General features: G+C 43.9%; 1 protein-coding gene across 3 annotated transcripts in view; it reads right to left on the bottom strand.

Moving 5' to 3' along the window:
- USP33 (ubiquitin specific peptidase 33) overlaps positions 1-19,050 on the bottom strand; it is a 185,595-nt gene that overhangs the window by 114,881 nt on the left and 51,664 nt on the right. For all 3 annotated transcript variants that reach the window (XM_085882453.1, XM_085882452.1, XM_085882454.1), the window contains exons 7-8: positions 15,766-15,835; positions 3,580-3,693 (exon numbers count right to left, since the gene is read on the bottom strand). In XM_085882453.1, the coding sequence (XP_085738579.1) occupies positions 3,580-3,693; positions 15,766-15,835 (184 nt within the window). The remainder of the gene's footprint in view (positions 1-3,579; positions 3,694-15,765; positions 15,836-19,050) is intronic.

The following is a 19,050-nucleotide window of genomic DNA, read 5'->3' as shown; positions in this document are numbered from 1 at the left end:
AGAGGGTGCAAGACCAAAAAGAAGGCCATTGAACACAGAGAGACCATCAACCTGTCTGCAACGCAAGAGTAACAGGTGCAGACATTCATTTTCGTCATGGAAGATCCTAATTATTTTGAGGGCCTTGCTTTCCATATCAAGAAATGCAAGGTGTGTTCCATTGGTGCCAGCCCAAAGAGAGCAGTACTCCATCAAGCTGTGAATGAAAGCCTTATAGATTGTCAAAAGTTGAGATTGGCCAAGTAAAGACCTTGCACGATGAAAGATACCCAGCCGGGGCTCTCTTTGGATGATATCTTGGAAATATGGTCTGCTCAAGAAAGATCAAGGCTGATGATGAGGCCCAAAAGCTTGAGTGACTGAACCTCTTGAAGTGGTTTGTTTAGGAAGTAGATGGGAGGGGTTTCTACATGGTCCTTTTGGAGAGACAGCGTGAGTGTGCAGGATTTGTCAGGGTTGAAAGATATATTGCAATTATTAGAGCAGCTCCTGATTCAACCAAGGTCTGCAAAAAGGGAAGAGGCTGATGCATTCCTGTCAGAAAGATGAGAAAAGACAAGTCAAAGGGTGGAATTATCACCAAAGAGGTAAGCAAGATTTTTCAGTGAATCAGAAAGATCATTGATGAAGATGAAGAACAAGACTGGGCCTTGACAGGGAGATGAGATGAGAGAATCCTGTTAGGAGCAACATGCTGATTATGAGAGTGGAGGAAGTCAATGAGCCATGAGAGGTTTCCTTGGGCAACATAAGCAGAGAGTTTGGAGATCAAGGCGGGATGCCAGACTATATCAAATGCTCGATATGTGTTCAGAGAGACAGCCCTGATCTTATGTCTGACAGGGCTTCCATCCATTGTTGGGAGAGTAGAAGCAGGATGTGTTCTCACCCTTCCATGAGCCTTGACTCTATATACAAAAAAAACAAAACACCTATTTTCCAGTATGAATTAAACTGCTTGCACGAATAAGCGACAGAGCTCTTGTGAATGAATGGAGCGAGGACAATGAAGCAAAAAAATATACATTACACTCATTTTGCATACCACCTCTCCCCAGTTTCAGAAACCAAGCTATTGAAATAAGCAGAGATGCGGTCTGGTTTCAAAACACCCATTTTATTAACACGCAATCATATTAGCATGCATCGATTGAAAAGAAACACAAATCACTAGTAACTTGGGGTGGGGAGGATCCATCATTATCTTGTCACGTTGCTGCAATCTTATCTTATATATTATTTCCGAGTTTGTGGTTTCGTGTCGCGCTATCTTCGACTTTGTTCTGCGCTCAAGTAACGTGATATTCGGCTTACATTATCTCAAAGACCATATGAGGTGCATGGTACAAAAAAAAGTAAATAAAATGGTTCTGAAACAGTGAAATCGTATTCTACTTACTGTATTAAAGTAAAATTACTACTGATACTCTGCATCAGTTCCTTTCTCAAACACACCAACCCCAACATGTCGCGCAGAGCGCGGATTATGCTTGTTTTACTTTAAGACCGAGTTGGGGGCGTTATCACACAAGTTTGTGGAGGTAATCAGATCATCTTAACTTTTACAAACACTTACATTGCCGATGTCACGTCGATGTCAAAATGTCGAAGCTGTGCATAATACGATATAAACGATATGATATGAAATGGCAGTGTATTTGCCAATTTTAATCACCAACGATAGTTCTTCTGAGTGGACCGCCATTGTCTCCAAGGTAAACATGTACAGTGTGTCACGGTCCACATCATCACTTTACATTGAATTCCCGTTTCTACCAATACACACTCCCAAAGATGGCTCATTTGAGGTGAGACATCTTCAAACCCGTCGAAGACGGAGACCGGTACCCTGCTAATTAAGCCGTTTCAATTGTGTAGAAACTTACTAATAGCAGAGAGTTGCTGATATACGTGCACTTGTGAATAACATTTCACGCTTTAAGAAACAGGGAAGTGGTATGTGGTGGTTGTGAATGCGATATGTCATTGGTCTTTTTAAGATCTTTGGTGATCACCGTGGATGAATCTTGTCTTACCTGCCTTACTTTCTCACATATTTTTTCATCTGTTGGATCACCATGACACTCCAAAGGTGCTCTCACACGGAATGGTTAGTTCCAGGTAAATACGAAGCTCTGAGAGCCGAGTTTTGTGTGATTGCAAGTTGGAAGGATTTTTCACTCTGGCTAATCAAGTCTCATTGGATGTGCTTCTGGAAGTATAGTGGTAAAAGGTCACCAGAAATTGGGGTGCTTTCTGAGAAGTAAGCAGTCTCTTGTAATAAGCAACCAACATTGCTAACACCACCTATTACTTATCATGTAGTAATGTTTTTCGGCATCAGTTCGATCATCAACAACTTGCCTAACAACACAAAATGGCATCTTAAAATAGGGGCAATAGTCCTGGGCGCTCACCTGGTAGAATAATGATACTGAGGAGGAAGTCAACGTGGGACGAAATCAGCAAAATGTACCAAAGAACCAATGTTATAGCAAATACCTATTTTGGGGGGAAACCCCACCCCCCCCCCACAAATTCACTCTGGCCCAGATTTAAAAAAATAGTGCGAGCAAACTTTGTTACATCACGGGTGATGAAGGTTGTGGTCAAGTTTCATTGAAATTGTGTGTGTAGTTTCGGAGAAGAAAGCAAATACATATTTTGGGGATCTATACATCTTGTGCAAATATATCTAATATTCCCCAAGTTTTGGGGAAAGTGTGTATGCAAGTTTCACCTCGATCTGTCCAGCCGTTCTGGAGAAGAAGGTTTTTAGAGGTTTTAGGGTAAATCCAATGTGGCCACCAAGCCATATGGCCTGGTACGTTAAAAAAGCAATGGAACTTTTTCTTCATCATGGATAGGCAGTCATACCTGTAAAGTTTCACCTCAATCTGTTCATCAGTTTCGGAGAAAAAGATTTCTTAAATTAAAAAAAAAAACAACAAAAAACAATATGGCTGCCAAACCATGTGACGTATGACGTCGCAAACTTCTTTTTTCTCCAGTAAGTCGTTGCATAGATGACACTCAAAAATTTCAAATTTTTCGGATGCAGCGTTCTACGTGTAAAATTTTCACCGGGATACCACTTCACCGATGACGTCACTGTTAACACCACTTGTACCCTTTGAGATCTTGACAATGAGCGATGTTTCAATTATTTTCCAGGGAGCGGTTCCAGAGAAGACGACGTCCAAAGTTTTTTTCGGTTTTTCAAGGATGGCGCCCGTACCACGTGACCTATGACGTCATAATTATCATTTAAAAATTATACGTAAAAAAAACACACAATGGTGAAAATTTCACGTCAATCGGACTAACGGTTTCTGAGAAAATTAATTTAAAAGGGAATAAACCCAAAAATTGCCGGAGGGAAAAAAATAAGAATAAACAGAAGAAAAACAATAGGTTACCCAGCCTGAAAGGCTTGGTACCCAAATAAAGCAATCTTTTATGTAAATAAATGTCATGGTTGACTACAAATTGTCACCGAAGTCAACGGTTAATATCAAGATCAGCATCGAGGTAAACCATATGCAAAAAAACAAACAAACAAACAAAAAACCACCTTACCTTTTCTTATGCCACATTTCCAACACTAGTTTCTGGTAGCTTTTGCAAAGAGCTGGTTTTTTGTCCGTTCGAACAAGGGCTCCACATTCCAAGAAAAACTGTGTGAGTGGGGGACTAAAACATAATTAAATCAGTATTGCATTAATTCAGTCAAAACAACAACTTTACCCGAAAAACATAATCCAAGTAAAGAGAAGGTGAAGCCCTGTGAGGATGCCATTCATTCTTCTGCTACGCACTCAAGATTACAACCAACAAGATGAAAATGAAACAAAATTGCTCATAATCTGTACTTTAAGATTCCGTCTGTGTTTTGTCATTTTTCTCAAACATGGCCAATAGGATCTTCGTCAAACATTCAGAGGTTCGTCGGTGAGTACTGGGGAGTGTTTCAGGCAAACAATTTTTTTTGAAAAGTTAGAAACTTGTTTTTGAAAAAAAATTACAACTCTAATGATACCAGACCTAATTTCCTTAGTGGGTGTCGGGTAGTGTTTTGGGCCCTCACAAAAAATAGAAGTCAATCAAAATTAGATTTCTTCAAAATGCCAACATGATTCAACAGCAACAGGCAACACCAGGTCTTACACAACAGCTAGTCATACATAAACAAACAAGATAAAATTTTCATCGATACTTTATTTCCAATTCTATTTTTCCAAAATTATGTGAAAGAGATAAAGATATTGCTCACTGTAAAAAAAACTTTAAAAAACATATTTTTAAAAAGAACAAACACACCTTTTTGGGATCCAAAAACAAGTTAAGTGGAAGCTTGGTCGTTATCAGGCAAGATAAAGCATCGACACTTCTGGGAAGCTATGGTGATGGGTTTTGTCAGTCATTTGGGCACCAAGCTCGTGGGTGCAAATTACACCTGTACTTCAAGCCATTGGTAAGAATTGTGCTCCATGGTAATGTTTTCAAAAATAAATTATGAACAACCTTTACCTAAACACTAGGGAAATGTAGTAAGAAGGGGCATTGAAAAATATTAGGTTCAAACGCGTAGTATAGCGCTGCAAAATATTAAGTGTGGCTTTGAAGACATGCAATCCAATCGGAATAGCCCAAGAGCAGTTTCTCCTGCCATTTTTAAGTGAAGTGGGAGTCACCAACTTACAGAGCAAATACACTTAGTGCAATTCTTTCAAGAAATGGCTGGCCAGGCCTGGTGTTCAACATCATTTGGCAACATGCTATGTCAGATAAAGCGGGTGAGATGATGACACCTGTAGTCATCCCAGTGGTTCACCAACAAAGGTCCCAGTTTCATTTTTTTAATCATTCACACCATCGACATTGTCTTGAACATGCTCGGCACTTTCCTATCTTTGCAAGCTTGTGGTTGCATGGCATGCTAAACCAGCCAGTCTCTTCATCCACTGGAAATGGCCTTGTTCAGACAATGGCATTACATCCCACAGCGAAGCTGGATCATTTTATTTGGTCGACGATGAGAAGTCTCCAAGCTTGTTTTGGGGATAATGGTGATATCACGTTATTAACGCCATTTCTGCCAACGTGAACTATTTTGTGATCATTTGTATACTGGCATTATTGCAAATTTACACAATTATTTCAGATTATACCATTGACAAACTTTCTAACCCTTGACAGTACAATTTTCACGGATTGATACTCGATCGGATATTGGCAGTCTTGCATGCAAAATACAGAGCTTGTATAGAGGAAGGCCAATCTGATGTTGGTGGACGAGACAAAGTAGTCCAATAACCTTGATGCTCCCCATGTACAAATCAAATGCACTGGACCTCCAACTTGGGAGCTGGGCAGTGGGCAAATCGCTCAACCGATTACACAAACCAATAGAGCGTGTAGACAAGTGAACTTCCTTGGTTGCCAAAGTGAAAGCTGTCCAAATGCAGATTTCATCATCGAGGGTCTTCCTTTTGGAGGGGTCTTTAGGTTAGCTGTCTTTTCTGCTAGCATTTTATGCAGAGTGAGGATAGACATTCAAAATCCTTCGTAATATTTACACTCAGTCCGGTCTGACCATGAAAGACCGCAAACTGAAAGTGTATTTTTTTTGAAGATATAAAAATCTACAATCAGCTTTTGGGCTAGTATCTTGGAAAAATAAATTATAGATTAAAATGAATTATATTACTGCTTTACAATATTGTCCTCGTGTCATTCAAGGAACATGAACACAACAAATGACCTACCTGCAAACGTCACCTTTTTAACATGCTGCTCCAATTATATTTTTCATTTATATTACTCAAAAATAATAACCTTTAACATGACCATTGAAGAAAGGACACAATGAATAAAGCAGGAATCACAGAATGCTCACAGATGTGGGAAATGCCTGGCTTGATTCACCGATTTGAATGGCACTTTGGTAGTAAGTCTGTGATTCGCATTATCATCACGTATCATCATATTTGCCCACACATATCATCACATGGTCCACCTATCATCCGATGATGCACACACATATCATCACGTGATCCACCTGTTCTTTAATCCTGCAAGACCTACCATCACGTGATGCACAAATGTCAGACCAACTAACCGCATGACGTTATCATCAGGAATTATGCTGCATTTAATCCTGTTTTAATCAATGTGTTTCATGGTTATGTTCATCCAGGGGTTGATACTGGTGTTAGCTTGAGATCAACGTTATAACGTTTTTGTCAGGTTACCAACATAGGGACTGCCGATCATCACTGAAACCATCATCATCATCATCATCATCATCATCATCTTCTTCTTCTTCTTCTTCTTCTTCTTCTTCTTCTTCTTCTTCTTCTTCTTCTTCTTCTTCTTCTTCTTCTTCTTCTTCTTCTTTGAACAACCACAATTATTCTCAAGTTCTTGTGGAGTTGGTCGGGGGAGGTTTTTGGCCTAAGTTTTTCACGAACCAGCTGGCCAGGCCCTACATTCGATGAAGTAGTTAGGAATATGGAAGTTGGCCTGGGTGCTGGCGATAGCTCACCAACTCGAAGCGACTTACATCATGGGATCCTGAACACCCACCAACTCGTGCCGGCAGACGGGACTCCCAGTTTAACATCTATCGGAGAGACGGCACACACACTGATGAATCACCCTGACTGTGAAACACCAGGATGATAGTTTATAGCTGAGCCAAGATCGAAAACCAAGCTATACAGCTTAGAAGCGAGTGTCCATACCTCTACGCCATCCTGATATGACAGCTCTTCACTGAAATCATGCAAGTCTGAAATGGATGACCAATTTGATGCCATTATTGTATTATTTTATGGCAACCTCAACATACTCGAAGCATAATGATGGCAGCTCGACAATGTTGGATCTGGCTGACCTTGGTGGTAGCATGTCTTGATGATAGATTCATGAACAGCACACTAGTTTTTCAATCAATGAGAACCTTGCATCTAATCAGCCAATGATTAGCAGGTCGAATGAAACAGTACAAGCATAGATGTTTTGTGGGCTTAGTTGGTCTGGCATTTGTGCATCATGTGATGATCGGTCTTACAGGATTAAAAAATATGTGCATCACGTCTTGATATGTGTGTGCATCATCGGATGATATGTGATGATAGGTGCATCATGTGGGGATAGGTCTTACAGGAATGATAGGTCTTACACTTACAGGATTGTGACAGTCTGCGATGGCCTTGCCATTTTCCAGCAGCTCATATTGTCAAGCACCACTTGGTGAAAAGTGATAAAATGAAACAGATCAGATTACAAAATAATCAAAATGTTGATGGAAATTATACCGAAACAAAAAAATATAAAATATATATCAATGCTATAATCACAGGGGGGCTGCTCAGTTCTAGGTATGGATAGAAAGTACAGAAGTACAATAAATGTCGTGACAAGTTTGGATAAGCTTTTCGAATATTTTTGGGAGTGGGCAGTGTTCTATCTTTTGTATTTAAAAAGTCCCATGGTATCAGGTTTGCAGAGGATATTAGCCAATTCAGGCCATAGGGAATCATTGAACCGAAAGCAACTTCCATGCAGCATCCTCCTGCTGAAGATGTCTTTGCATCAAGTTGTACAATCTACATCCAAGTCGACACAAAGACCGCCACTTTGAAGCCCGTCCATTACCCTTAGGGTGAGAGAGGAGTGTTAGGGTGGGAATTTTGTCTCATCTTTATAAATAATCAACAAGCAAATTTGGCGACAAATCGATACTAATTTTAAACTAGAAGCGTGCACTTTATAACTGCATTATAGGATGATACGTGATGATAGTGATGATACCTAACCCTAACCCTGCTCTGATCGGACACCTGTCCCAAGCCGCCCCACTTTGATACAACCCTGCTCTGGTCAGACACCTGACCCATGACGTCATCTTAATTAAAATGAATTCAGAATGGGTAGTCGATCACATATTTAGTTTCACGTTGATGTATAAGGTTTTTTTAAATCCAATATGGCTGTGAGACCATGCGACTGATGATGTTGAAATTTTCATGTCGTAAGAGGCGACTAAAGGGTTGGCGTCAGGATGGGCATCCGGCCATATAAAAAACTACATTGCCTCAAAAAGGGAACCATGATAGAAGATTGTTATGGGACCCGCAGGGCTAACCCCCACTCTTGCAGAGAAAAATGGCTTTAAAAAGGTGTGTGTCTGTGTGTGTCTGTGTGTGTCTGTGTGTGTCTGTGTGTTTTCCACATGCCAAGTCGATCGTATTTAAAAAAAAATGATTCTTCTGAAACAGCTTGACCTATCAATGCAATCTATCTAGATATTACTAAAACTCTCATACTCACTCTCATTATATATATATATATATATATATATATATATATATATATATATATACATATATACATACATATACATACATATATACATACATATATATATATATATATATATATATATATATATATATATATATATATATATATCTTCTTCTTCTTCTTCTTCTTTCGGCTGCTCCCGTTAGGGGTCGCCACAGCGGATCATCCGTATGATCCGCAGAGTGATTTGGCACATGTTTTACGCCGGATGCCCTTCCTGACGCAACCCTGGTCGCCTATGACACAGGGATATGGTACACCTATTTTAACCGGGGTATACACCGGCCCAGTATACTGGTACTCACTTCGCCGACCTTGGAAGGATGACAGGCTGAGTCAACCCCCTGGTGTATTAATTCAGTGGCCCAACAGGGCTTGAACTCAGGACCTTTTTGGATCCCAAGCCGCTGCCCTAACCACTGCGCCAACACACCAGGATATATATATATATATATATATATATATATATATATATATATATATATATATATATATATATATATATATATATATATATATATATATATATATATATATATATATATACACGACGTCCATCTAAAAAGTAACGGGACTGAGCCTGCTGTGTGCTCCACTTACACAACTTGAATGAACGGGTTGCATCACAGTCTTTCACGACATTCCAGCAATATATATGATTGGTGATGGTTGACTGTGCTCATCGTGTGATTTTTTACAGGTCATGCTTTACATGTTGTGTAGTCTGAGTCGTCGCGCTATGAGTCGTGAGCAGAGAGCCAATCTGAAGTTTCTTTCCAAGCTTGGCAAAACACCTTGCGGATCCTTCGCAATGTTGCAGCAAATCTACGGGGAAGAAACGATGTCACGTACACGTGCATTTGAATGGCACAAGAGGTTCAAAGAGGGACGGGAGGAGGTTGAAGACAATCCGCGGTTTGGAAGATCTTCAACGAGCAGAACGGTGGACAACATCGAGCGTCTGAAGCAGATGGTGCGTGCAGATCGTCGACTCACGGTGCGGATGATTGCTGAGGAACTTTCCATCAACAAGGTCACTGTCTGTAGCATCATCACTGAAAATCCCGAAATGTGCAAGGTGTGCGCAAAGGTGGTTCCCAAGGTGTCGTCCGAGGACCAGAAACAGCAAAGAGTCAATGTCTGTCAAGGCATTATTGAGCGCCTCGAGGACGATCTCGACCTGCTCGGGAGAGTCATTACTGGCGATGAATCGTGGATATTCGAATACGATCCCGAGACCAAACGGCAGAGTCGTTAGTGGAAAAGTCCGGCATCACCAAGACCAAAGAAAGCAAGGATGTCAAAGTCGATGGTTAAGGTGATGCTCATCACGTTTTTTGACATCAAGGGCATCGTCCACTTCGAGTTTCGACCACAAGGTCAAACAGTGAATCAATACGTATACAAGGAGATCCTACGGTGCCTCATGAGATCAGTCCGAGACAAAAGGAGGGATCTGTGGGACAATGCCTGGGTGCTCCACGATGCCAACACGACTGCTCACAGTGCCCTGAGCATCCCACAGTTTTGGCAGAGAGGAACGTGCCAACTCTGGAGGAAGAGGAGGAGATTGGGACCATAAGCAGTCTCCTTGGCTATTGGGCACAATCCTGGACGAGTTGCCACTCCGACACAGTATACCAGCATGCTGGCACTCATTTTACCAACCTCAGAAGGATGACAGGCCGAGTTTAGCCCACCTGGTAATAATTCAACAGCTGAGCGGGATTTGAACTCAGGACCCTCGGTTCCAAAGACCGCCACCCTAACCATTCAGCCAAAACCAGGCAAACTCTGGAGCAACTCACGTATTCGACAGACTTTGCCCCTTGTGATTTTTCCTATTCCCAAAGCTCAACGGATCCCCTTGTGATCAAGGGGATCCGGTCTCCTGATGTGGAGACCACCAAAAGGGCCGTGATGACAGAGCTCCAGAGGATTCCAGAAGAAGCCTTCTGGGGGTGCATCGAAGCGTGGAAGAGGATGGACAAGTGTGTGAGACTGGAGGGAAACTATTTTGAAGGGGACAAGCTGTGATTTCAATATATTTTTTGGAATAAAATTTCTGCGAAGTCAGTCCCGTTACTTTTTAGACGGACCTCGTATATGTATGTATGTTCCCGAAATACAGCCAAAACGGTACATGATAGCGCAAAAATTTTAGGGCCACCTAACTCAGCATTCGCCTGCGGTGTGCAGTATCAAGTTTCGTTCAAATCGGGCAACGAAAAAAATTATTTAAAAAAATCAATTCCCAATTCAGTCAAGTTTTGGTATGACGATCCTTAAAGCACAAGGACAAACCATGCAGAATGTGTTGATACACCTCGAGAAACCGGTTGGCCGAATGATGACTCCTGAGGTAAATGCTCAAATTTTCTTCAAGTTAAAGTTTGACCACTAAATAATATTTTAAATTTTGTGTCTTTCTTATTATTATTATTATTATTATTTTTTTCATCAACCGCTCTCACAACGGGAACCCAATGGGTTCACGGGTCGTCTCGTACTTTATAAACATGATCCACAACCTTCAGTGCATATATTTTAATAACGATGACGTCATCAGCTCACCGGATGACGGGATTGGGGCAAAGCCTTCGGGACCCCCAATCTTTGATGAAAGGAGGGAAACCACGGGGTTACATCCCTGGGTCAGATTGCGGGAGAGTGTGTTGGAGTGGTGCTGAGGTGACGTCCACCAGACGGCGGTCTCCTTGGGTTAACCTGAAGCGGTCCCTTCGGGTGGGTGCCTGGAATGTCCTATCCGTAAGAGAGGATGATCACCTGTCTCTGTTATCATCTGAGCTCAAGAGTTTGGACATCGGTATTGCAGCACTCTCTGAGGTTTGGAGACCGGATTGCGGCGGGATAATGGTGGGTTGTTACACCTACTATTGGTCTGGTCGCTCTGATGGTTACCATAATCAAGGAGTTGCTGTAGCCGTGTCCAATAAGCTGACCCCAATGATAATTGAGGTAACACCGGTCAACGAGCATATTATGAGACAAAAGATTCGTCACTCCTTGGGTGTCATTTCCCTGGTCTCTGTATATGCTCCGACCGAGGCGAGTGATCTCACCGTGAAGGATGCAATGTATGCCATGCTCGAGTATGTGGTTGATCAGTGTCCCAGGCAAGATACTCTTGTCGTCTTGGGAGATTTCAATTCATCGACTGGAACTGACCAGGATGGTTATGAGACATGTGTTGGGCCCCATGGGTCTGGAACTGTGAACCTGAATAGCACCAAGTCCCTTGACTTTGCAAGAAGTCATGGACTTAGGGTGGCTGGTTCATGGTTTCAGCGCCCACAAGCTCATCGCTGGACTTGGAAATCCAACGCTGGCGGTGTGGCAAAGGAGATTGACCATGTCCTCGTTGACGGTCGCTGGAGGATGATCCAGAACTGCAGGGTCTACCAGAGTGCACAGTTCCTCAATACTGACCACCGGCTTGTTGTAGCAACTCTAAAGCTGCACCTTAAATCCTGGAGAATGATACCATCCCAGCCTAGGCTGGATGTTGGCAAGCTCAAGGATGAGAGAGTGGCTGAGGAGTTTGCGAACAGGCTGAGTGGACATTTGGGGTATCTGGGTGCTTTGGGGGGTCCTGAAGAGTTGTGGAGTGCCTTCAAGACCACCGTCCTTGATGTTGCCGGTGGATGTCTTGGAACTCACTGCAGGGCAAAGAAGAATTTTGTCTCTCAAGGGACACTGGATACCATTGACCAGAGTCGCAGGGCCAGGCTGAATGGCAGAGTTGAGCTGTTCAGGGAGCTGAAGCGTAAAACTGTTCGTGCACTAAGGGTGGACAAGGATGCCTATGTGCGAGGAATCTGTGAGGTGGTAGAGCATCACCTGTGGAAAGGTGATTCTCATCCTGCTTACAGGGGAATTCGCACATTGCGTTCATCCAAGCCCATCCCTCGGAGCACTGCAGTTAGAGCAGAGGGTGGTAGGCTCTTGACAGAGGAGTCTGAAGTGAAGGCCCGCTGGGCCGGTTACTTTGAGCGGTTGTACCAGGCTGATCCCCCAGCTTTCAAGTTTGACGTCAAGGGTGTTACAATCCCTGTTGCTGACCCTCCAATCAACTGTGGTCCACCTTCGCTTGTGGAAACACAGGCTGCGGTGAACTGGTTGAAACGGGGTAAAGCTCCAGGGATCTGTGGCATCCACGTTGAACTTCTCAAGGCTGGTGGAAATGCTGCAATCGTGTCGTTGCATGCAGTTTTGTGCTCTGCCTGGAACACAGGCATCATCCCAACTGATCGGAAGAGGGGCCTTGTTGTCCCTCTCTGGAAAGGGAAGGGTGATCGCCAAGACTGCAACAACTACCGAGGGGTGACTCTGCTCTCAGTGCCGGGCAAGGTCTTTGCTCGGATGATTCTTGGTAGGGTTCGCCACCATCTGCTTGAGCACCAGCGTCCAGAGCAGTCAGGTTTTTCACCAAAGAGGTCAACGATTGACTGTATCCTTGCTCTTCTTGTCCTCACCGAACGCAGACGAGAGTTTTGGCAGGGGCTGCTTGCATCCTATGTTGATCTCTGTAAAGCGTTCGATTCAGTGAATCGCGATGCCCTCTGGAGGATTCTTGGTCTTCGTGGGGTGCCACCAAAACTGATAGATCTGATGTCTGAACTCTACTCTGGTACTGAGAGTGCTGTGAAGTGTGGTGGTACAATCTCTAACTTATTTCCAGTTGTTACTGGAGTTCCTCAGGGGTGTGTACTGGCCCCCACACTTTTCAGCACTTGTATGGACTGGATTTTAGGGAGGATGTCGGAAGGATCAAGCTGCGGTGCATCGTTTGGGAATGTCAAGATCTCGGACCCTGATTTCGCAGATGATGCAATCATCTTTGCGGAGAATTTAGATATCCTTTTGGGGGCCCTCGAGGTGCTGAATGAGGAGTCGGAGCCGCTGGGATTACGGGTTTCTTGGGTCAAAAACTAAGATCCAGGCTTTCAATGACATCTTGGATGCTGCTGTCCTGTCTGTGTCTGTTTGTGGTGAGGATGTTGAGGTCATGGAGAGATTCACTTACCTTGGCAGTGATATTCATGTCTCTGCTGGCTGTGAGTCAGAGGTCAATAGATGTCTGGGTCGGGCCTGGGGAGTCATGGATTCACTGGATCATGGGGTGTGGCGCTGCCGGTACCTGTGCGGGAGGACAAAAGTCCGAGTCTTCAGGTCCTTGGTGCTTCCAGTCTTGCTCTATGGATGCGAGACTTGGACTCTGACCAAGGATCTGAGACGGAGACTTAATTCCTTTGGTACCAGGTCTCTTCGGATAATCCTTGGCTATCGCTGGTCGGATTTTGTGTCCAACGAGCGGTTGCTGAGAGAGACTCGGATGACATTTGTTACCTGCATGGTCTGTGAGCGTCAGTTGCGGCTGTATGGACATGTGGCTCAGTTTCCTGACGCTGATCCTGCTCACCAGATTCTCTCAGCGAGGGAGTCTCGTGAGTGGAGGAGGCCATTGGGCTGACCACGTGCCTCGTGGTTGCAGCAGGTTGATCGGCATCTCAAGGAGATAGGGATGGGCCTGGCATCTGCCTGGGGGAAGGCCAGACGGAGGGCCCTGGAGTACCGGCGGAAAGTGGACGCAGCGACGCGCTGTTCTGGCACATGCTTCCATTCCTGACCTGACCTGACGTCATCAGTTGCATGGTGGGGCAGCGACATTGGTTTCAAGGAAAATATTTAAAAATATATTTCTCTGAAATTGCTTAACCTATTGACACAATACTTTTCAAATATGATCCACTATCCTTGGTGCAAAAATACGGAATTAATAACAATGATGTCATCAGTCATGTCGTGTTGCAGCCACATTGGTTTCAAGAAAATATATTTTTAAATGATTTCTCTGAAACCACTCAAGCTATTGATGCGAGACTTCGGAGATATGATCCACTACCCTTGCGGCATATATTGTGGTATGTTTCACATTGATCGGTTAAGCGGTTTCGGAGAAGGTTTTTAAAGAATCTTTTCAAACAAATATGGCTGCCTGACCATGTGATCTATGACATCATAAATTTACACTCCACATCTTATTGGGTTGGGAATCATGTTTGTGAAGTCTTGCGTTGATCGGATAAAATTTGTTTTCTATCCAACATGGCTGCCAATCTACGTGATTTATGACTTCATTATTTTCACCCTATATGCAGCAATGGTATTCGATGGCATTTGTGAAGTTTCGCGTTGATAGGTTAAGCGGTTTCAGAGAAAGAATTTATTAATATATTCCTTCAATCCAATATGGCTGCCACACCATGTGACTGATGATGTTTTAGTGATTAAACTTTAATCACCGTGCATAGTCGATTACATAAAGTTTTGCGTTTGGCAGTTTGAGAGATGTTTTTTTAGAGGTTTGAGGTTTAATCCAATATGGCTGCCAGACCATGTGATCTACGACATCGCAGTTATCAAACTTTATTCGCCATGGCTCGTCGATCATTTGTATGGAGTTTTACTTCGATCTCGAAAGCTAAAAAAAGTTTTCTTTAAAATCCAATATGGCTGCCAAACCACATCAGTGATGACATCATAGTTATCAAACTTTGTTCCACATGGGTAGTTGATCATATCTGCAAAGTTTTGCCTCGATCTGTTCAGCCGTTTTGGAGTGGACGGTTTTTTAGGTTAATTTTTCAAAAAAAAAACATGGCTGCAAACCATGTCACTGATGTCATCAATTTAATTCACTGGTCACATTTCCTTGTCGATCACCCACAGAAAGTTTGGTATTAATCTGATAAATCATTTGGCGCATTCAATTTTGACATCATCATCACCAATGACATCATTGTTATCAATGTTATTCCCCATAGTACATTCCTGATCTGTGCCAAGTTTCAATTTTTTTTTCTTTGAGTGGTTCCAGACTACGAAAGAAGATGTCCAAAGTTTTTCCTTTTTTCCAACATGGCTGCTATACCACATGACCGATATATATATATATATATATATATATATATATATATATATATATATATATATATATATATATATATATATATATATATATATATATATATATATATAATCTCCACGGGTGGGTGCTTCTACGTTGAAAGTTTCGTGTTGATCGCTCATGCAGTTGCGGAGAAAACAAATTTAAAAGCGAATAAACCTGAAATATGCGGTGGAAGAAAAAAAAAGAATAGATGAAAAACAATAGTGTACCAACCAGCCGCCTGTAAGGCTTGGTACCCTAATTAAATAAAAAGGAAAAAATTATCTAATTTAACAGTAAAAAAAATATGCAGATGTGAAGCTTACTCATACACTTGCAGGTGCAGTCTCATTCCCACACATACACAGATGCAGTTTTAAAGTTACATTAGAAACAATAAAGGGTGTTCAAGTAAATCCTACCAGTTTGAGAGTGCCTGCAAAGCTGCATTCATGTAGCACGTGTTTCCAATGTTCTTTAATCCTGTAAGACCTATAAAAACAAAGTTGCAGAATATTTGCTTTCTATTTTTAAAAAAAATAGCTGGAAACACACAACTTGAACCATTTCCCACAATATTTCAGAAAAATAAAAGTGTGCTATTGAAAGTGACCTACAATGCTATAAATGGTGATGAACAAGCTGCTCTCTAAGCTACTAACACCAACCGCTGTGTTGGAGATGGGTACAGCACCTTCCGAAGGAAGTGTACACACACTGCCTGCCATTCTATCACTGTTTGGTTGACACACCTCTGGGTTATACCAAACAGGATTCAGCTTCTTCATAAGACTGCATTTGCACTGGATGAGGCAAAGACTTGCACATATTGTGACGTGAAACATACGAGTGTACAGCTTAGCATTGGTCCAATGACATACTGGCAGAGTTTAGAATATTTGGGATCACTCTTTCAAATATGACAAGGAAGAGACTGGGAAACCATAGTTTACAAATGTACAAACATAAATGAGCTACACTATTTTACAAGATCAATTAAACACATAAAACATACACAGTGAGTTGTACCGTCAAAGTACTCCAGGTTTGAAATTGATCGATGGCTAAGGCCTAAGTCACATTTGCCACGGCGGCCGTGGGGTCTCCAAAATCTACGGCCACGAGCAATTATACGGCGGCCGCAGTATTTCCACGGTCACACAATGTAGCAGTCACATATGTTTTTATTTTTCGGGGAGCCGCACGGCGTATTTTTAAATTGTGGAGACCGAAAACGTCGGGGTGCCGTACGGTCTTTGATTTGATGTCGCATGGTGACCTTAGGGCGTTCCTGCGGCGGCCATAGAATTTTCAAGGCAGATGCAAGGTGCCAGCAAGGCGACCGCAGGGGGATCGCAGGGGGATCGCAGGGGGGCCCTAAGCCGAACGTGCAGCCAGACGGACAGTAACGAGTGGGTTCCTTTTTTTTTTCCAGTTCTTTTGTTTTGGCTTGTCGAATTGCTACGGCGAACGTAGAAATGAAAAAAGTTATAACTCCGCGCTATAATTCCACGGCGACCCCTGCGGCCTGTAAAATATAGCCAAACGGCGTAGGGCCACCCTGAGGCCACTGCAGAAACTCTGCGGCCACCGCACGTTTCTGTCAATTCAGAGGGCGTACGGCCGCCGTATCCTCGCCGTTGAGCAAATGCGACTTAGGCCTAACCAGCAGGCTGGTGCATGACAAAGTTGCATTGATTGAAGAGATAAACCACAAGGAGCACAAGAGCACAATGCCACAGCACTGTACACAACAAAGCAACTGTTGACTGCCTCTTCTTCTGTCTAACTATTTATATTGTTGTGGTTGAGGAAATTCGCAAACCACCATTCAGGTCCCATAGGTGAGATATCTCTGTAAGTATATGTGTAGTTAGCCCCAAACCTGTTGTTTAGAGGGAATAAATGTCATTCATTCGGGCTGCGACCCTTTAAGATAGCCATTTTTCTGTTCTATCTTTATTTTGAGCCAACCACGTCTCAACCGCCATCACACAACAACCACCAACCGCAACGCCGCTTCACAACAACAACAACGCCAACAGCCACGACCTTTACCTTCACAACTCGCTCTCGCAATCATCGCATCACCACCATTCCAAGCGTCACCGTGGCCAGGGACCACCACAATAAACCCTCCACCACCTTCACCTCTCCTCCTCCCGCCCCCATTCCCACACCGCTTGTGGGCACCGATCCTGGACTCGTACAGGGCGCGCGCCGAGCAGCGGGTGCAAAAAGCGGCCTTTCCGGGGAAGTCGGATCAGGAATGATTCACGCCCACTTTTCCTCCGTCCAATGGGCGAGCGTGGCTCCACCCCCGAGCCGATCCAGATCCAAAAATCTGCATATGGTTTCTCCTGTCGCACTATAAAGCGCCGAGCGCGGAGCGAATTGGGTCGAGTTGAGAGTTTCTGTTTCGGGCTCGGGCGAGTTGGAGAGGTGTGGCAGCGGCAGAGAGAAGAGTTTCTGTTTCGGGTTCGGGCGCGTTGTGGCGGCGGCGAAGCGTGGCAGCAGCAGCAGTCAAGACGGGGTTCGGAGTCTGTCGGGGAGCTGTGGAGAGGGGAGGCCGGGAACGCGGTCGAGGTCGCAGTGGAGTCGCTCGTCGCGGGACCCAAGCAAGCCAGATATCCTCTTTCCCTAGAGCATCAACAAACCCCCCTGTTTCCCCCGCGCTGAGATAGTGCGAGAAGGGGGCCCCGTTCCCACCCCATTCCAAGCAGTGCCAGCGAGGCCCGCGGAGGAGCGCGGAGTCGGGGCGCCGCCGCCATTTTGCGGCTCATCACCAGACGGGTAGGCTCGACGCGGTCTCGGCCCCAGGCCCGTCTGCCCCCTTGTAGTTGAGGGTGGCCCCTTTTTCTTTTGCTTTGGAGTATATGTGTTGTCGGCGCCGTCTGTAAAGTAAAACTGTGTAAGTGTTGCCGTGTGCTCGCGTAGTCGGTAGTAGATCTGCATTGTGTCTCTTTTGTTGCATTTGCTTTTGGTGCATAATTGTTGTGTTTCTTTTACATTTGCTTTTGGTGCATAATTGTAATTGTATATGTGTGCTTTCCGTTTTCCGCGGAATAAATGTGCCTTATGTTGAACTGTTTTTCCCGTTTCGCTTCGTCTTTTCTTTAATTGAATCTCCATCTTACTTCACGTAAAGGGTTGGTCGTGGGCTAAATACGCCCAATAATTAATCGGAACCATCGAGGTTGACGATAACACCGCTCGGTTATCCCGATAGTATGGAACGGATCGCTTAAAGTGGCCTGTGTCCGAAGTCGACCTGCGGCGAGGTGCGATCGCCCGGTCTACCCTCCGTGTGGGTACTTAGGTAGGTCGAATTTGGCGAACAACCCTATCCCACGCGGGGGGCCGATTGGCACGATCGTGGTGAGGCCGAAAGGCCCACCCGTGACTAGTTCCCGGCGTTAGTCCGAGAGGGTCACCACGGAATTGTCCGTCCGGTGGGCGACGTGCTGCGATTCGAGTTACGTGGCCGCTCGCACGCCGGCGGGCGCGAATTCGCAACAATATACTCAGTTCAAGATCATTGCCAAAAGCCCCCTCCCCTCAACAAGCTACTCATAATGACTGGATGTTGCCATGACTGGATTCTGCAAGGAATTGCTCAATAACACAAGATGCCTCAATATCCAGAAGTAACCAGAAATTTCCTGAACTCTCACCCTCTTTCCACACAGCATAAACTGCAATATTAA

Source organism: Eptatretus burgeri, chromosome 5 (genome assembly GCF_056783735.1).
Source record: "Eptatretus burgeri isolate ZD-2024b chromosome 5, Ebu_testis_v1, whole genome shotgun sequence".
NCBI lineage: Eukaryota > Metazoa > Chordata > Myxini > Myxiniformes > Myxinidae > Eptatretus > Eptatretus burgeri.
The sequence above is the reverse complement of the archived record's forward strand: the minus strand, read 5'-3'. Positions and strand labels throughout refer to the sequence as shown.